This window comes from Notamacropus eugenii, chromosome 6, assembly GCF_028372415.1.
Source record: "Notamacropus eugenii isolate mMacEug1 chromosome 6, mMacEug1.pri_v2, whole genome shotgun sequence".
Lineage (NCBI taxonomy): Eukaryota > Metazoa > Chordata > Mammalia > Diprotodontia > Macropodidae > Notamacropus > Notamacropus eugenii.
In genome coordinates, this window is record NC_092877.1 from 29,594,335 (window position 1) to 29,609,386 (window position 15,052).

The window sequence follows — 15,052 nt, forward strand, 5'->3', positions numbered from 1 at the left end:
GAAACTTTGATTCTCAATTGCTCTTGGATTAAAAACTATGAAGAATTTTTTCCTAAGTCTAATGGAGAGAATGTAATTTCTCTTTATCTCATAAACATACTGATTTCTATTTATATTGTTAGGATAGCACACAGTAGATAGGAGTTGTAGATAGTTGGAGCTGCGGTTCCCAAATTTTATCTGAAACAAAGGGATTTTTTTGGTAGAGCCATGTTATAATAATACTTCATGCATATTTAATTCTGAGGTAAAAAACCCATCTTTTGATGTGCAAGGCAAGGCACATGACTTCAAAATTTGTTCTGTTAAAGGGGCTACTTCATAGGACCCATTTTAAAAATATTGGCCATAATGTTATATATATTGTGTTGAATGCTTACCACTAACCTGAGGCAATAATTGCAAATAGCACAATTCTAGACAGTGAAACATTGCATAATATTACCACTAACTGTTGCATACTTCACCAAACTTTACAATGGTTACCAGTACATAATTTAATTTGAAACAGTCATTAAAGGGTAGTAAATGATAACATATGAACTTCTAGGCATAGCTTCTGACTTTACACATACTAGGTGATGGTGAAAGGACATCCAAGCAGAGCACTCACAATACGAAGACCATCCATAACAGAATCAGCTAAGTTGGGCAACTAAAATATTTCTCCTAAATTGTTTTAAATTGTACTTGATATGATGAAAACTGATGTTTTTCTCAACTACATTTATTCCAAATTGAAGTCAATTTTAATTTTCATTATTTTCACAGCACAGGAAATATATCTGGCTTGATGGTTTCTTGTCAGATTTAGAGAACATGATTATACTGATCCCATTTTAGAAATTATTCAGTTGGTGCTTGTGTGAAACATCTCTCACTACTTTCTCTTATTCAAGAGACTCATTAGTGAAGAACCCATCAACCACATGAAGGAACAGCTCCCCCGTACTGCATGTTTCTTCACCCAGTATGTCTCCACTTAGTTTTGTCTACACAGAATCACCTTCACTGAAGGCTATAGGTCTGACTTAAGTTATTCAATTTAAGAGTAACGATGAGAGAACGTGGATCTTTCCTGTTCTTTTGAATGGTTATCTTTCCTTTTAAGGTCTCACCTAAAAAAAAAAAAAAGGAAGTTTGAGTATTAAAGAAATTTTATGGAAGATGATTAATGTCCTACTCATAATATACTTTAAATGTGATATACTTCATGAATTATTGGCATTAAGTCACTCAAAAAAAGTAATCATTCAAACTAACACTTTGATGGCATAGCAATGTACAGTGGTTGTATAGGGTCAAGGTCCCCAGCTCTAGCTTCTTGGGAGAAATCAGGCACTAATTCTTATGGTAGCAATTCAAAAAGAAAGATGTGCTATATATGTTTATAAGACAGAAATATACAGGGTGTTAATAATTTCCAGTATGCAGTAAAGTTTTAGTAGTGGCACAAGCAATAGATGTGATAAAGAAAAGTCATTACTTTTAAAAATTTCATTCTCTCTTTCTATGTAAGCAGAATCCAAAAGAAAGCTTTATAAAGGAAAATACATCCCTTAAGACCAACACATTGCTTTAAATAAAATAGCCATATGATGTCAATATAATTCATAGCTGGAAAGATGAACTGGATTTGTTTTAATAAGATTATAGATTTTAAAATACATGCATGATATAGAAACACATTTCTAATTATACCAGAGGTGGAAAGGATTCTAATAAAATTCAAGACATTCTGAAAAAATAAATAATCACATTGCATGTTCATTTCAGAATTTTTTCTATGATATGGCAGGAAGTATTTTTTAATAAGGAAGAAAAAATAACAGATCAATATTTCTTGGTTAAAAGCAAGAGCATGAGACAAAACCAAAGGGCATTTTACACTTTCTCAGATATATCCTCAGGCTTAACAATCTGTGCTAACACAACAGGACACCTAATAAAATGCTTCAAAAACATTTATGAAAAAAATGTGGCATAATATTAGAGTCATAATGTTAAAAACATTAATTTCCTCAACTTTATAAACCTAATTACTAAATTTTTCAATGTGGTAGTTTCAAACAGCAATACTTAATCTTCAGAGTTAGGTAACAGGTGAAATCATTACGAAAAAGTCATAGGTAGAAAAAGTATTTGTTGTTTACTATTTTATCAGGCATTGTCCCAATAATTGTGGATATAAATACAAAGTAAGACAGTCCCTGTCCTCAAAATCCTCAAAATGGGAGCATGTGGAGACCTTGAAGAGAAATGGCTGAGAAGTATAGTAACATACAATCTGTCTTCCACAAAACTAATACTTTCTAGATTCACGTATTTTAATATAATATCTTGGAGTAGAGAGGGTCGATATGAATGGAAAGAAGACTCTGGAAGAAATCTAACATTATATTTACAACTAAGAAAAAGTAGTTATACTTTTTCATTAACTATAGCTTGATTTTCTGATTTTAATTCTGATATATTCCTCAAAGTTTTTTTAAAAAATAAAGCAATGGGGAGGGAGGGGGAGGCAAGATGGTGGGGTGGAAAGACAGACCTGCTTTAGCTCTGCCCCTATAGCCCATAAAATACCTGTAAAAGATGACTCCAAACAAATTCTAGAGCAGCAGAAGTCATAAAATGAAAGAGTGAAAGAGATTTCCAACCCAAGACAGCCTGGAAGTCTAACAGGAAGGGTCTATCGCCCTGGGTTTGAAGCAGAGCGCAGTCCAGCCTGAGCCACATGGCAGGGACAGGACTGGAGCAGGCTTCAGGGTGTGGAATCACAGTTAGCAGCTGCGGTTACCATATTTCTCAACCCATAAAGCCAAAGACAGCTTCAAAGGTCAGTAAAAAAGCTCTTTCAACTGGATGAGAAGGCAACTCGGTCCGGCCCCAGCCTCAGGGCAGCAGCATTTACTTTTGGAGACCTTGGCCTAAAGACGCTGGGGGAATAGAGCAGCCAATCTGGGTCTCAGTTCTAAGTGGCAGTCCTGGGGTGAAGAGGAGCACTAGTATAGTGGAACTGGTAGAGGCTCTGGATAGAGAATCCTACTTGCAGATCCTGGGCAGAAGAGCGCTTGTGATTGCTCCCAGACCAGAGTGCAGGACAGGAGAGGAGTAAACTCCTCTCTCTTGATTGTGCCACCTTGGAGGAACTGAGAACTTACAGGTCCCTAGAGTATACCCTCCACTTGACAAAGGACTCAAAAGTCAAGTAACTGGCTGGGAAAATGTCCAAAAAAGGGAAAAAAATAGGATTATAGAAGGGTACTTTCTTGGTGAAAAGGTATTTTCTTCCATCCTTTCGAATGAGGAAGAACAAAGCATACCATCAGAAGAAGACATAAAATCAAGGCTTCTACATCCAAAACCTCCAAAGAAAATATGTAGTGCTCTCAGGCCATGGAAGAGCTCAAAAAGGATTTTGAAAATCAAGTAAGAGAGGTGGAGGAAAAATTGGGAAGAGAAATGAGATGCAAGAAAATCATGAAAAGCAAGGCAACAGCTTGCTAAAGGAGACCCCAAAAAAATGTTCAAGAAAATAACACCTTTAAAAATAGAGTAATCTAAATGGCAAAAGAGGTCCAAAAAGCCAATGAGAAGAATGCTTTAAAAAGCAGAATCAGTCAAATGGAAAAGGAGGTTCAAAAGCTCACTGAAGAAAATAATTCTTTAAAAATTAGAATGGAGCAGATGGAAGCTAATGACTTTATGAGAAACCAAGAAATTAATTTAAAAATTATTGATCTATCTGAAAACCATGATAAAAAAAAAAGAGCCTAGACATCATCTTCCAAGAAATTATCAAGGAAAACTACCCTAATATTCTAGAACCTAAGAGTAAAACAGAAATGGAAAAAATTCACCAATCACCTCCTGAAAGAGATCCCAAAAGGAAAACTCCTAGGAATGTTATAGCCAAATACCAGAGTTCCCAGGTCAGGGAGAAAATATTATAAGCAGCCAAAAAGAAACAATTCAAGTATTGTGGAAATACAATCAGATAACACAGGGTTTAGCAGCTTCTACACTAAGGGACTAAGGGGCTTGGAATATGATATTCCAGAGGTCAAAGAAGATAGCATTAAAACCAAGAATCACCAATCCAACAAAACTAAGTATAATACTTTAGGAGGAAAAATGGAATTTCAACAAAACAGAGGACTTCCAATCATTCTTGTTGAAAAGACCAGAGCTGAATAGAAAATCTGACTCTGAAATACAAGAATCAAGAGAAACATGAAAAGATAAATAGGAAAGAAAAGCCTTAAGGAACTCATTAAAGTTGAACTGTTTACATTCCTATATGGAAAGATGTTATTTGTAACTCATGAGACTTTTTTCAGTATTAGGGTAGTTACAGGGAATATATATATATGTATACGTATGTATGTATGTATGTATGTATGTGTGCATATATATGTAGGTGTGTAGGATATGTATGTGTATATTATATATGTGTGGGTTTGTATATGTACATGGGTGTATGTGTGTGTATAAAACATACATACATACGTATATACATAGAGGACACAGGGTGAGCTGGATATGAGGGGAGAGTACCTAAAAAAATAAAATTTACTGTTGAATGGAATGTACTAGGAGTAAGAGAAAGGGAGAGGTAGAATACAGCAAATCATTTCACATAAAAGAGGGAAGAAAGAGCTTTTACAATGGAGGGGAAGAGGGAGGAGATGAAAGGAAAAAGCGAGCCTTGTTCTAGGGATTTCATTTAAGGAGGGAATAACACACACTCAACTGGATATGGAAATCTATTTTACCTTTCAGGAAGGCAAAGGGGAAGGGGATAGGAGAAGGAAGATAATAGAAGGGAGAGAAAATTGGGGAAAGGGATAATCAGAAGTAAACACTATTGTTGGAGGTCAGGTCAAGGGAGAGAATGGAATAAAAGGAGGGCAGGATAGGACAGAGGGAAATGTGGTTAGTCTTTTACAATGTAACTATTATGGAAGTGCTTTGCATTGTTACACATGTATGACTTACATTGAATGGCTTGTTATCTCAATGAGGGTGGGTGGGGAGGGAAGGAGAGAATAATGAAACTCAAAGCTTTAATAATGAATATTAAAATCTGTTTCAGGATGCAGCTGGAAATTAAATTATACAGGCAAATGAATGTAGAAATCTATTTTGCCCTACAGGAAAACAGAGGGAAGGGGGATGGTAGAAGAGTGGGTAAGAGAAAGGAGGACAGACTAGAAGAAGGGGTGGATGGGGTGCATGCTGTCCTGGGGAGGGGGTGGGGAGAGATGGGGAGAAAATTTTGAATTCAAATTCCTGTGGAAGTGAATGTTGAGAACTAAAAAATTAATAAATTATGTATTAAAAAAGTAAAGCAATGACATTCTATCCCAATTACCTTTTGTTTGGCTCCTTAATATGAGAGGGACACAACGCTCAAAGCAACAGGGTTACCAAGTTTTGGATTTCTGATGACATTCAAGTTCATAATGATTTTTGAAAATGTCTATTATTATATTATGTGATGGTTTCTTATGCCATCTACCACACTGCTTAAACTTAGAATCAGGGGCAGCTAAGTGGCATAGTGGATAGAACACTGGCCCTGGAGTCAGGAGTTCAAATCTGGCCTCAGAAATTTGCTAGCTATGTGACTCCGGGCAAGTCACTTAACTCCAACTACTTCCCACTCACCTTCCTCTTCCCCCCCAAAAAGATTCAAATGATCACATAGTTTAGAGCTGGAAAGGACCTTAGAGATCAACTATTCCACCCTTATTATAATGAACCTGGTGGGGTCTAACAGATCTCATAGTTTCCTTTGTAATCCTATTAGTGTTATGTGTTTTAAAAACATCATCCTGCTGGGCATGATAGCCCATGCCTATAATCCCAGCTACTGAAGAGGGAGAGACTGGTGAATCTGTGAAGTTTGGGAGTTCTGAGTGGCAAAACTCTAAGCTGATTTGGTACCTTCACTAAGTTGACACTGATGTGGTGAGACCCCATTGAGTAGGGAGTCATGAGGCTGCCTAGAGAGGCAGAAGCTGGACCAGGTCAAAGTTTCTGTGCTGATTAACAGTGGAATCAGATCAATTGAGATCACCCCTGAACTTCTACCCTGGGTGGGAGAAGCCCCAGTCTTTAAAAAAACAAAAACATTATTCTGAGAAGGGGTCCACAGGCTTGTCCAGTCTATCAAAGCAGTCCACGACACAAAAAAAGTGAAGAGGCCCTGCTTTAAAGAGTTAAAGGTAAATGGTATCCAGAGGGAAGTGTGGATACACTAGAAAGAGCAGGGGAGCAGCAACCATGAGACTTGCACTTGAGGTTCAGTTACTCCTCTGCATCACTGGATGACAAATCCCTATGACTTTTCTGAGTCCCAGTTTCCAGGGCTCTAAAATGAAAGGTTGAATGAACAAGATGATCTCTGAGGTACTTCAAGTGTCAATCGATTACTAATGCATCATTTAAGTGACTTGTCCAAGGTCACACGGAGATCAAGATTCAAATTAGACATTTTCTGTTAATCAAACTTATAACACTTAGTTTATGAGGAGAAGTAATCTTGCTTGCTTCTGTACAAATATATATATATATATAAATAACCATTATTATGAGCAACTAGGGACTTGGAGTCGGGAAGCTGTTGTTCACTTGTTTTTCGGTTGCGTTTGACTCTTCATGATCCCATTTGGGATTTTCTTGACAAAGATACTGGAGTGGTTTACATTTCCTTGTCCAGTTCATTTTACAGATGAGGAAACTGAGGCAAAAGGGCTCTCTATCCACTGTGCCACCTACCTGTTTGGAAGTCAGGAAAACCTGAGTTCAAATCTGGTCCCAGGTACTGAACTAGCTGCATGAACCTGGGCAACTTAACTTCTGTCTCCCTCAGTTTCTTCATCTGTAAATTGGGGATAACAGCATCACCTATTTCACAGTTGTGAGGATCAAATGATATAATATTTGTAATGTGCTTAGCACCGTGCTTGGCACATAGTAGGTGCTTGATAAATGCTTATTATCTAGTTTTAAGTTACTGATATGACATCAACATTGAAATTAGCAACTGTGAATTGCTATTCCTTAAGTGGTTTATTAGATTTTTCTCTCTCATCCTAGGTAACACATCTCATTATGACACAGTACATGCGCTAGGAAATTTTTAAAATACAGGCTTTCATAAACCTTTTATTCCAACACAGGCTGACTGCTGAACCTGGAATACTTTGCCTTTCACATAGCATTCTATCAAACTCTCTATTTAAGACTACCATGGTATCAGAATCTTTTGTACTCCTCCTAGTTATTTAGGAAGAGAATTCTTTACCCATAGTTCTGTGGCAACCCCATGTTGTTATGATGGTTGTTTATTTTGTCTACTTTAAACTAAATCAACTGTAACATGCTCCACTACTGGTCTGAATTAACTCCAAACAACTTTCCCAGATTCATTGATTTTACAATGTATCCAGAGATAAAGTTGAAGTTGGAGTCTACTTTACCCTCAGTGGGTCTTTCTGGGGTTTTGTTTTTTAAGTAGCAACATGATATGTTACCTATAAGCTCCATGACTATGGACAAATCTAATCTTTCAGTCTCTGTTTTCTCCTCTTTACGATGAAGTAGAGGTTGGACTAAATCATCTCCTAGGTCATGTCTAACTTTAATCACATGATCTAAAACATGGTATTGTATTAATTGGTTTTAAAAGTGAAATAACACAATAACAAAAGTTCTATCTTAAAAGTGCACCAAAGGATGATTTAAGCAGTGAAGGCATTTATGTATTCATTTCAAAGAAACAAATATCAGGAAGTCACCTAAAATATATACAATTTACGGCTGGCAAACACACCTTCCAACCCCTGCAGACTGTCTAAAGGTGCAAAGGCAATGGCTATAACATCAAAGTAGATCAGAGTAATTAATCAGTGTCATGGAGATATAAAATGACTGATGTTTTTTAAGCAGTTCTGCTGTTCTGTGGGCTGCAGAGGCTGAATCACTTGCCCTTATCACAGGCTGACTGCTTCAAGCACAACAGAACCCAGTTTTGCAGTTCAATTAGAAAAAAAAAATTGAATCTATACATTTATTATAGCATTTTAATTTGTCCCTTTAAAAGCAAAGAATACCATTCCTAGAGAAGATACAAACAGTATATTCAATAAAGATTAGAGAACATGATTTTGCATTATGTAGAAGTTTGACTTCCTTTAGCATGGGGAAGCAGAAATCATTAATGCGTTTTCAGCCAGATTATAACAGTAGCATTAGTGTATCAATAGTGATATGTAAACATTGTCATACCAAGTCTGACTGTAAATAATGGGACTATTTCAAAATATATTACCTCCTTTACTTCTAAATATGCATGATCCCTTTCAAAGCTGTTACTTTGGGAGGTGATACATTCATCAAAATGAAAACTCCGCCCTCAAGAACTGTTTCTAGGATTAGTTTATGAGTTACCAAAGAAAACGATACAAAAAAAATACAAACTGTACAAAAAAAAATACCTGATTTTGGACCTAAAAGGGTATTTATTACTTGATCTGCCATCTTAATTTTATCAAATGTTGTTTTGAACTCATTTTGTCTACATTCCAAAAACAAAATAAGACAAATGTTTGCCAGCACTGTGGATGATGAAAAGAATTCAATTAAACAGGCATGTGTTGAGAACCTGTTCCACATTGAACAGTGATAGATACAAAGATTAGATTTGGGCAACACACAGTTTTTGATGTCATGGACCTTACCAAGTGGTTGAGAGGCACAACACATTCACAAATAGTTCTGAAGGTCATTCCCAAAGAAACTTTCTAAAGGTATTTTGAGAAACAAATGCAAGTATTATTGAAGTGTAGGACTACCTAAAGGTCCTGTGATCTTTTGGCTATAGTAAAACCCCAGCCATTCTGTCTAACCAGGTAACACTGAAACTTCTGTAGGTCTTACAACTGATATTCATATAGATGACCCCGCATCATCAAAACAAGGTTTCCTGGGAACAATTTAACTTTGTTTTGATCTCAAGATTAGAAAGGTCACTTAAGTCCAGAGATATCAAACACCAGCCCCTCTTGCTAGAACTAGATTAAAGTTTAACTGGGAAATATTGAACAAAATAAAAATATTGTGCATTTGTGGTTTGCCAAATTAATGATACCACTGATTGGGTCCAACCTATATCTCAACAAATAATAATAACCCTTTGAGTGCTTACGGTCAGATATTATCTGCTGCCTAAATCTTTTCTCCAAGATAAATTCTGCCATATCCTTCAATCGAACCTGTTACAGCATGGTTGTCAATCTTCCCAACATTCCTATCCTTTGGATATGTTCTAGTTTGTCTTAAAGTGAAGTACTGCTAAACTTCATACCCACATTGCCAAATGCCAGGAAGCTTCTCCACATCAATGTCCTATGTGCATTTTCAAAATCAAAATTCCCCAAATGAAACTCATTATTCCCCTCAAACTTCTGTGTCCTCAAAATGTTTTTATTCCTATCAAGGGAACCACCATCCCTCCCTACTTATTTGAATTCATAAACTCAGACTCACCCTTGATTTTCCTCACCTTCCCTAATACAATTAGTTACCAAGGATTGTCAATTTTATTTTTCTCATCACTGTCCCCTTTTCTCCACTCACACGGCTGCTACCCTAGTTAAGGCCCTCATCAGACTTTACCTGTATGATGGTAGTAGTCTCCTAAATGGTTTTCCTGTTTCTGATCTAATCTCTGTCCTCTCTAATAGACTGTCTACACCTCTGGTGTCAAACTCAAATAGAAAAGGGGCCACTAAACAGTACTGAAGGATTCCCAGGGGCCACATATTGATTTTAAAAACCATACATGTTTATATATTTCTTTTTTACTGGAACATCAATATATTAAAATCAGAATGGAATTACATTTTAATTTAGTTCAGGCAGCACTTGGGAGTATTGAGGGCTGTGTCTCTGACGCTTCTGGTCTATATGACTGCCAAAGTAATATTCCCAAAACACACTGGTCTCCTATTAAAATACTGCAGTTGAAGATAAAGGATAAACACAAATTTCTTTTATTTTTTTTAACAAAAACATTTTATTTTCTCCTAATTATATATAAAAATTTTTGAAACTTTAAAAAAAATTCAGGTTCTAAATTTTTCCTCCCTCTCAATCTTCCCCCCTCTCTAAGACCTTAAGGTTAGGTTATACATATGAAATCATGCAAAAAATACTTCCATATTAGTCATGTTGAAAACACAAACTTCTTAATCTAGACAGAAAGTCTCCCATAATCTGGCTCTCCTACACCTTTTCAGACTCTTTGTACATCATCCCCCTACACATATCATCCCTGCAGACAAAATGGATGACCAGACACATCTCACTCTTGTGCCTCTGTACTGGCTGGAATTCTTTGCCTCCTTTAAGGCTCAGTTCAGGTGACATCTCCTCCTTCCGTTACCCCTTCTTGTTAATGTCTCCTCTCTCCCCTCATCAAATTATCTTTTTGTTTATCTTTTTTTCATCTTCTAAGGTCTAAAGTTCTTGGCAAGAGGGACTAGCACAGTGTCTTGCAAACAGTAGGGGGCTTAAGAAATGTTGGCTGAATTGAAATATCAGCATATGAGCTGATTAATATCAAGGAAGAAGGAACTGAATCCCATCAACACTGACAGTTTTGGTAAAGAGGGCTCCAAGTCTTCTTCAGAAAGGGAAGCACAGGAGACTGTGGGTTTGATTTTCTTCTTATCCCAAAAGCAAAAACATACAATGGATTCTTTTACGTAGTATTCATGACTGTAGCTTATGCACAAATAACCACTGCAGAAGATAAAAAGGAGAGACATTCTCTGCAGATTGACTAATTAAGATCTTCCCCAAAACTCAGTGTTTACAGGACATTCTATTACTTTAATGCAAAGGTAGGCACAGGGAGAGAAAGGCAGGAATTATGTGAGAGGACAAAGGACTGTACGATAATTCAGAAGGTTCAAGTCTATGATCAGAGATGCCTTTTTTCCCCTCAAGAAGGGAGGTAGAAAGTAATGTATGCATTGAACATGAAATAGAGAACAGCTAAGCAGACAGGACAATAACTAGTTAGAGATGTGGGAATCAGTTCAGAATCAGGTACGTGGCTGCAGTCAGATCAAATCATTGACTAGTTAGGTAAAAGTTAAAATCAATACCTAATTAGATGAATGGATAAAGATTAAAGAAGACACAGCATGTAATTACTGCACCTCTAATTCAATCTGCTAAGACAAGAACTAAAGTAAAAAAAAATGAGAAATAAGTAAAAGTAAAAACATTGACTCTATCATCATTTCTTAAAGAAGTTTAACTCATAAAAATGTCACCACAAAGTGGCTGAAAAACCTAGAAAGTCCTCAACCAGCAGATATCCTATGAGGGGAGGATCACAGACACTGCTGGCCCAAATTCCTGCTTAGCTTCCTCCTCACCACAAGAGTGACCCCAGGATCCCTCCTCAGGCCTCCCTCTCTCATCCTCTCAGCTGAGCATCTGCCTCATAGTTCACCATAAAAAAATCCCCAAACTAGAACCTATTCTCCCTGCTCTTCCTCTTCCCCCCTCCTGACTTCTCAAGTATCACTCAGAGGTTTCCCCACTGTTTCCTACTTCCCCCTTCACCCCGTCCACACTTGAAGAGGTGGCCCTTCTTCTTGCCAAGACAAACTATTCTACCTTCACCTATGTGCAAAAAATATTTATGGCAGGGGTAAGGGGTGCGTGCGTGCGTGTGTGTGCGTGTGTGTGCGTGTGTGTGTGTGTGTGTGTGTGTACACACAAACTAAGGATTGCTCAACAACTGGAAAATAAAGAAATTCTAGAAGCTGAATGATATGAATACTATTATCGTCTAGGAAATGATGCATAGAAAGGAAAAGAACCGGGAGAAGAATTTATGTATAATGTCCACATTTGAGTTGAACAATTTTGAAAAACTTAATAGCTTTGATCACCATAATAACAAGGATGATTCCAGAGGACTGACGATAAAGAATTCTAACTAGTTCCTGATAGCGAGATGATAGATTAACATGTAGCATGAGACACTCATTTTTGGACATGGCCAATACGGGAATTTGATTTGGTTGACAACGCTGATTTATACTTTTTTTCTTTTTTCTTTCAAGTTGGGGAGAGGGAGGGAAATGTTTGATAATTTTTTAAACATTAGAATTATAAGTAAAATAAGTAAAAACGTAAGACATTCTGAATGAACAGCTAAAATGTGAGCTCTAGTACGTGAACTTTTTTATTTTGACTGTTTCAAAGACTGCTAACTGTGAGCTTTCAGCGCGTTCTAGATGGACAACACAGCTAACAAGGTGATGCTTTACTCTGCTCTAAAAACCTCCATAATTTGTTATTAAGTCTCGTGCAGTCTGCTATTCAACTTCAAAGTACAGCAGCTATGCTTTTTTAGGTTGTTTATTTTATTTTGGTTTTAAAGTTTCTTTTTTTAAAGCATACTAGGTAAAAATGTATTTTATTATTACATATATGTCTAGTTATATATGTATGTGTATATGTATGTATACAGAAAACATCTTTAGGTATTAGGTAAAAATATATCCACCTTGTTGAAACCAAACTTCTCATGAATGACCAATTAGAATTAAGGAACATATTCTGATTTAGAGTTTAATAGGATTTACAATACTGGTAGATCCAAAAGAGAAATGGGTCAGATTCCTGCATCACAATGTACTTAAAGATTAGAATGCCTTAGATTTGAGAAAATGAATGAAATGATCTTACTCTGACAATGCAAATGAAAGCTCTAAACATTTCTACTGAGAGGTCAATAATAACCAGAGATCACACATAAAGCATGTCACAAATGCTGACAGATTTAGATGAGTACCACAAAGTCAATGTGGCTTATCAGCTAACAGATTAAGATTCCTCACTGAATTCAGAAGATAGAAAGAGGATCTTGAGAATAGAAGAAAAAAAAAAGTAACTTTAAACATTTACTACAGCAGTAAATTGCATTGTGAATTGCCAAAACGGATTAGATTCTTTACTAGAAAGTTCAGTGTTCCAATATTTACGATCCCCCCTGCCCGCTAGTATCAATTTTGAGTGGCAATTATGATATTGGACAGTTTTTGTCACAACCTATACTGAACAGGAAGAGAAATACAGCCTAAAGAAGCATATATGTTTCAACAGAGACATTAACTGATTTTATTTATTTGGATCTAGTCACATTCAGTCAGGATCTGAGTGGGTTACAGGATCGAAAACAGAAGGTTATTAGAGCCTAATATAGAAGATCTTTTGGAAGAGAAAAGCAGCATTCATTTTTACCACAGAAGCCATTTAACACTGCATGTGAAAAAGGAACAGGATGCAAAGCAATAATTACCTACTTTGTGATCATTCAGGCCCTTTGTCTCCCTTCTCTCTCCCACTGTCTGCCTTTTGGCAATTTCCCTGCTCATTAGCACTATAACCAGAGGCTGGTCAAGAACAACAGAGGGAATTACGATTATTTATCCTATCCCTGTCCTACTACCACAGAAAGATGGTACCAATTTAATTTTAAAATTTTCCGCAAAATGAGGTAACATTTCCCTCAGGCTGTGATGCTTCAGTGTTTTCTGCTGGCTCACCATGTACTGGCTCTACCATGTGAATCAACCATGAGTATGGAAACAGAGTAGGAAAAACGTAAGTGAAGTCAGGACAAGTATTGGCTTCTTAAAACCCCATTATACTATTTTCAAAAAGTTTACAGGAATAAGATACCCCCCAGAAAAGAGTGCTAGTTACCAGATCACCTGAGCTAAGAACAATTAGGATGCAAGCATCCATTTTGTCACGAACAGGAGGAAATCTTAGGAAAACATTACTTTCAAATTAACAACCTAAATGTAATTCAATAAATGTTTATTAACTCCCTATTTAATAAATTCCTATTAAATGTCTACTCAAGACAAAAAATCTGAATTATGAAGCATTTTGTTTAAAAAGAAAATACTAAGATAACAACATAGTTATCCTGGAGAAGAAATGTACATTTTCAAGATTCTAACCCTCAACCCAATTACCAGAAAGAAAAAAGAACCATAGAATTTAGGGGAATTTAGTTGTATTCATTCCATTTCAGTTTTGCTGTGCTCAACCTTTTTGGAAACACAAAATAACACCATCAAGGTTTTATGTCCACTTCCAGGCAATCACAAAATGAGGAAACGAGCACCGTGTGCTGTTTTACTGCTAATGGAGTTTGTCTGCCCACATGTAAAAAAAGTCAATTTCTGTAAAGATGGTTAAAGCCAAAATCAAAAGGGTTTTTTAAGGGCTATTTTTAGAGGTTCTGGTTGTCAAGCATCTGGATGGTTGATAAACTAACCATAATCCACATATCTGATGTTTGTTAAGTTTTAACACAAAAAGGTTCTGTAGGAAATAATAAATAGAAGATAGGTACATATTTTTGGAATGACTTAAAAACCATTTAATTTCTGTTTCCATTAAACATTATTTTCCTTTAAAGGTAAAGATATAAAAATTCTAACCACAGAAGCTCTTTACCAAAATCATTATCAACTGCTTTAGTTTCAGGTCTATCTTTAATTTAGTAATATAGCTCAATGACAGACAAAAACCCCTTGAAGATGAAGTTACACTTTTAAGCTTTCTATGTGCAATAACAAATCCGGTCATAGGGGTGGCTGGATGAGTCCATGAGAGGTCATTTTATGATCAAACGAAACAAAGAAAAAAACGTCCCCTTACTTACTACTGAAGACACATTTATTAAGTGCCTTCTGCATGCTGAGCACTGTGAAATTCAGAGGAATCGCCACACACAAGGGAGGCTTTAAGACATGTTTCATTTTCTATTTATAAAACAAACTATAATTTCTGTCCCACATAGACACATGCAAAGTATACCTTCCTGAATAATGGTGACACGTCACTTTAGAACCTCTATTCCCATAGACCCTTTCTCTCAGTTTCCTTTTTTACTTGTCTACTTTGCCCTGCTACAAACAAAAAGTTGTATCTTGTTCTTTTT

The 15,052-nt window shown here is 36.4% G+C and overlaps 1 protein-coding gene across 2 annotated transcripts in view; it reads right to left on the reverse strand.

The window, feature by feature from the left end:
- Positions 1 to 482: 482 nt before the first annotated feature.
- Positions 483 to 15,052, reverse strand: part of PRMT3 (protein arginine methyltransferase 3) — a 149,627-nt gene continuing 135,057 nt past the window's right edge. For both annotated transcript variants that reach the window (XM_072619343.1, XM_072619344.1), the window contains one exon: positions 483 to 1,118. In XM_072619343.1, the coding sequence (XP_072475444.1) occupies positions 1,009 to 1,118 (110 nt within the window). In that variant the 3' untranslated portion in view covers positions 483 to 1,008. The remainder of the gene's footprint in view (positions 1,119 to 15,052) is intronic.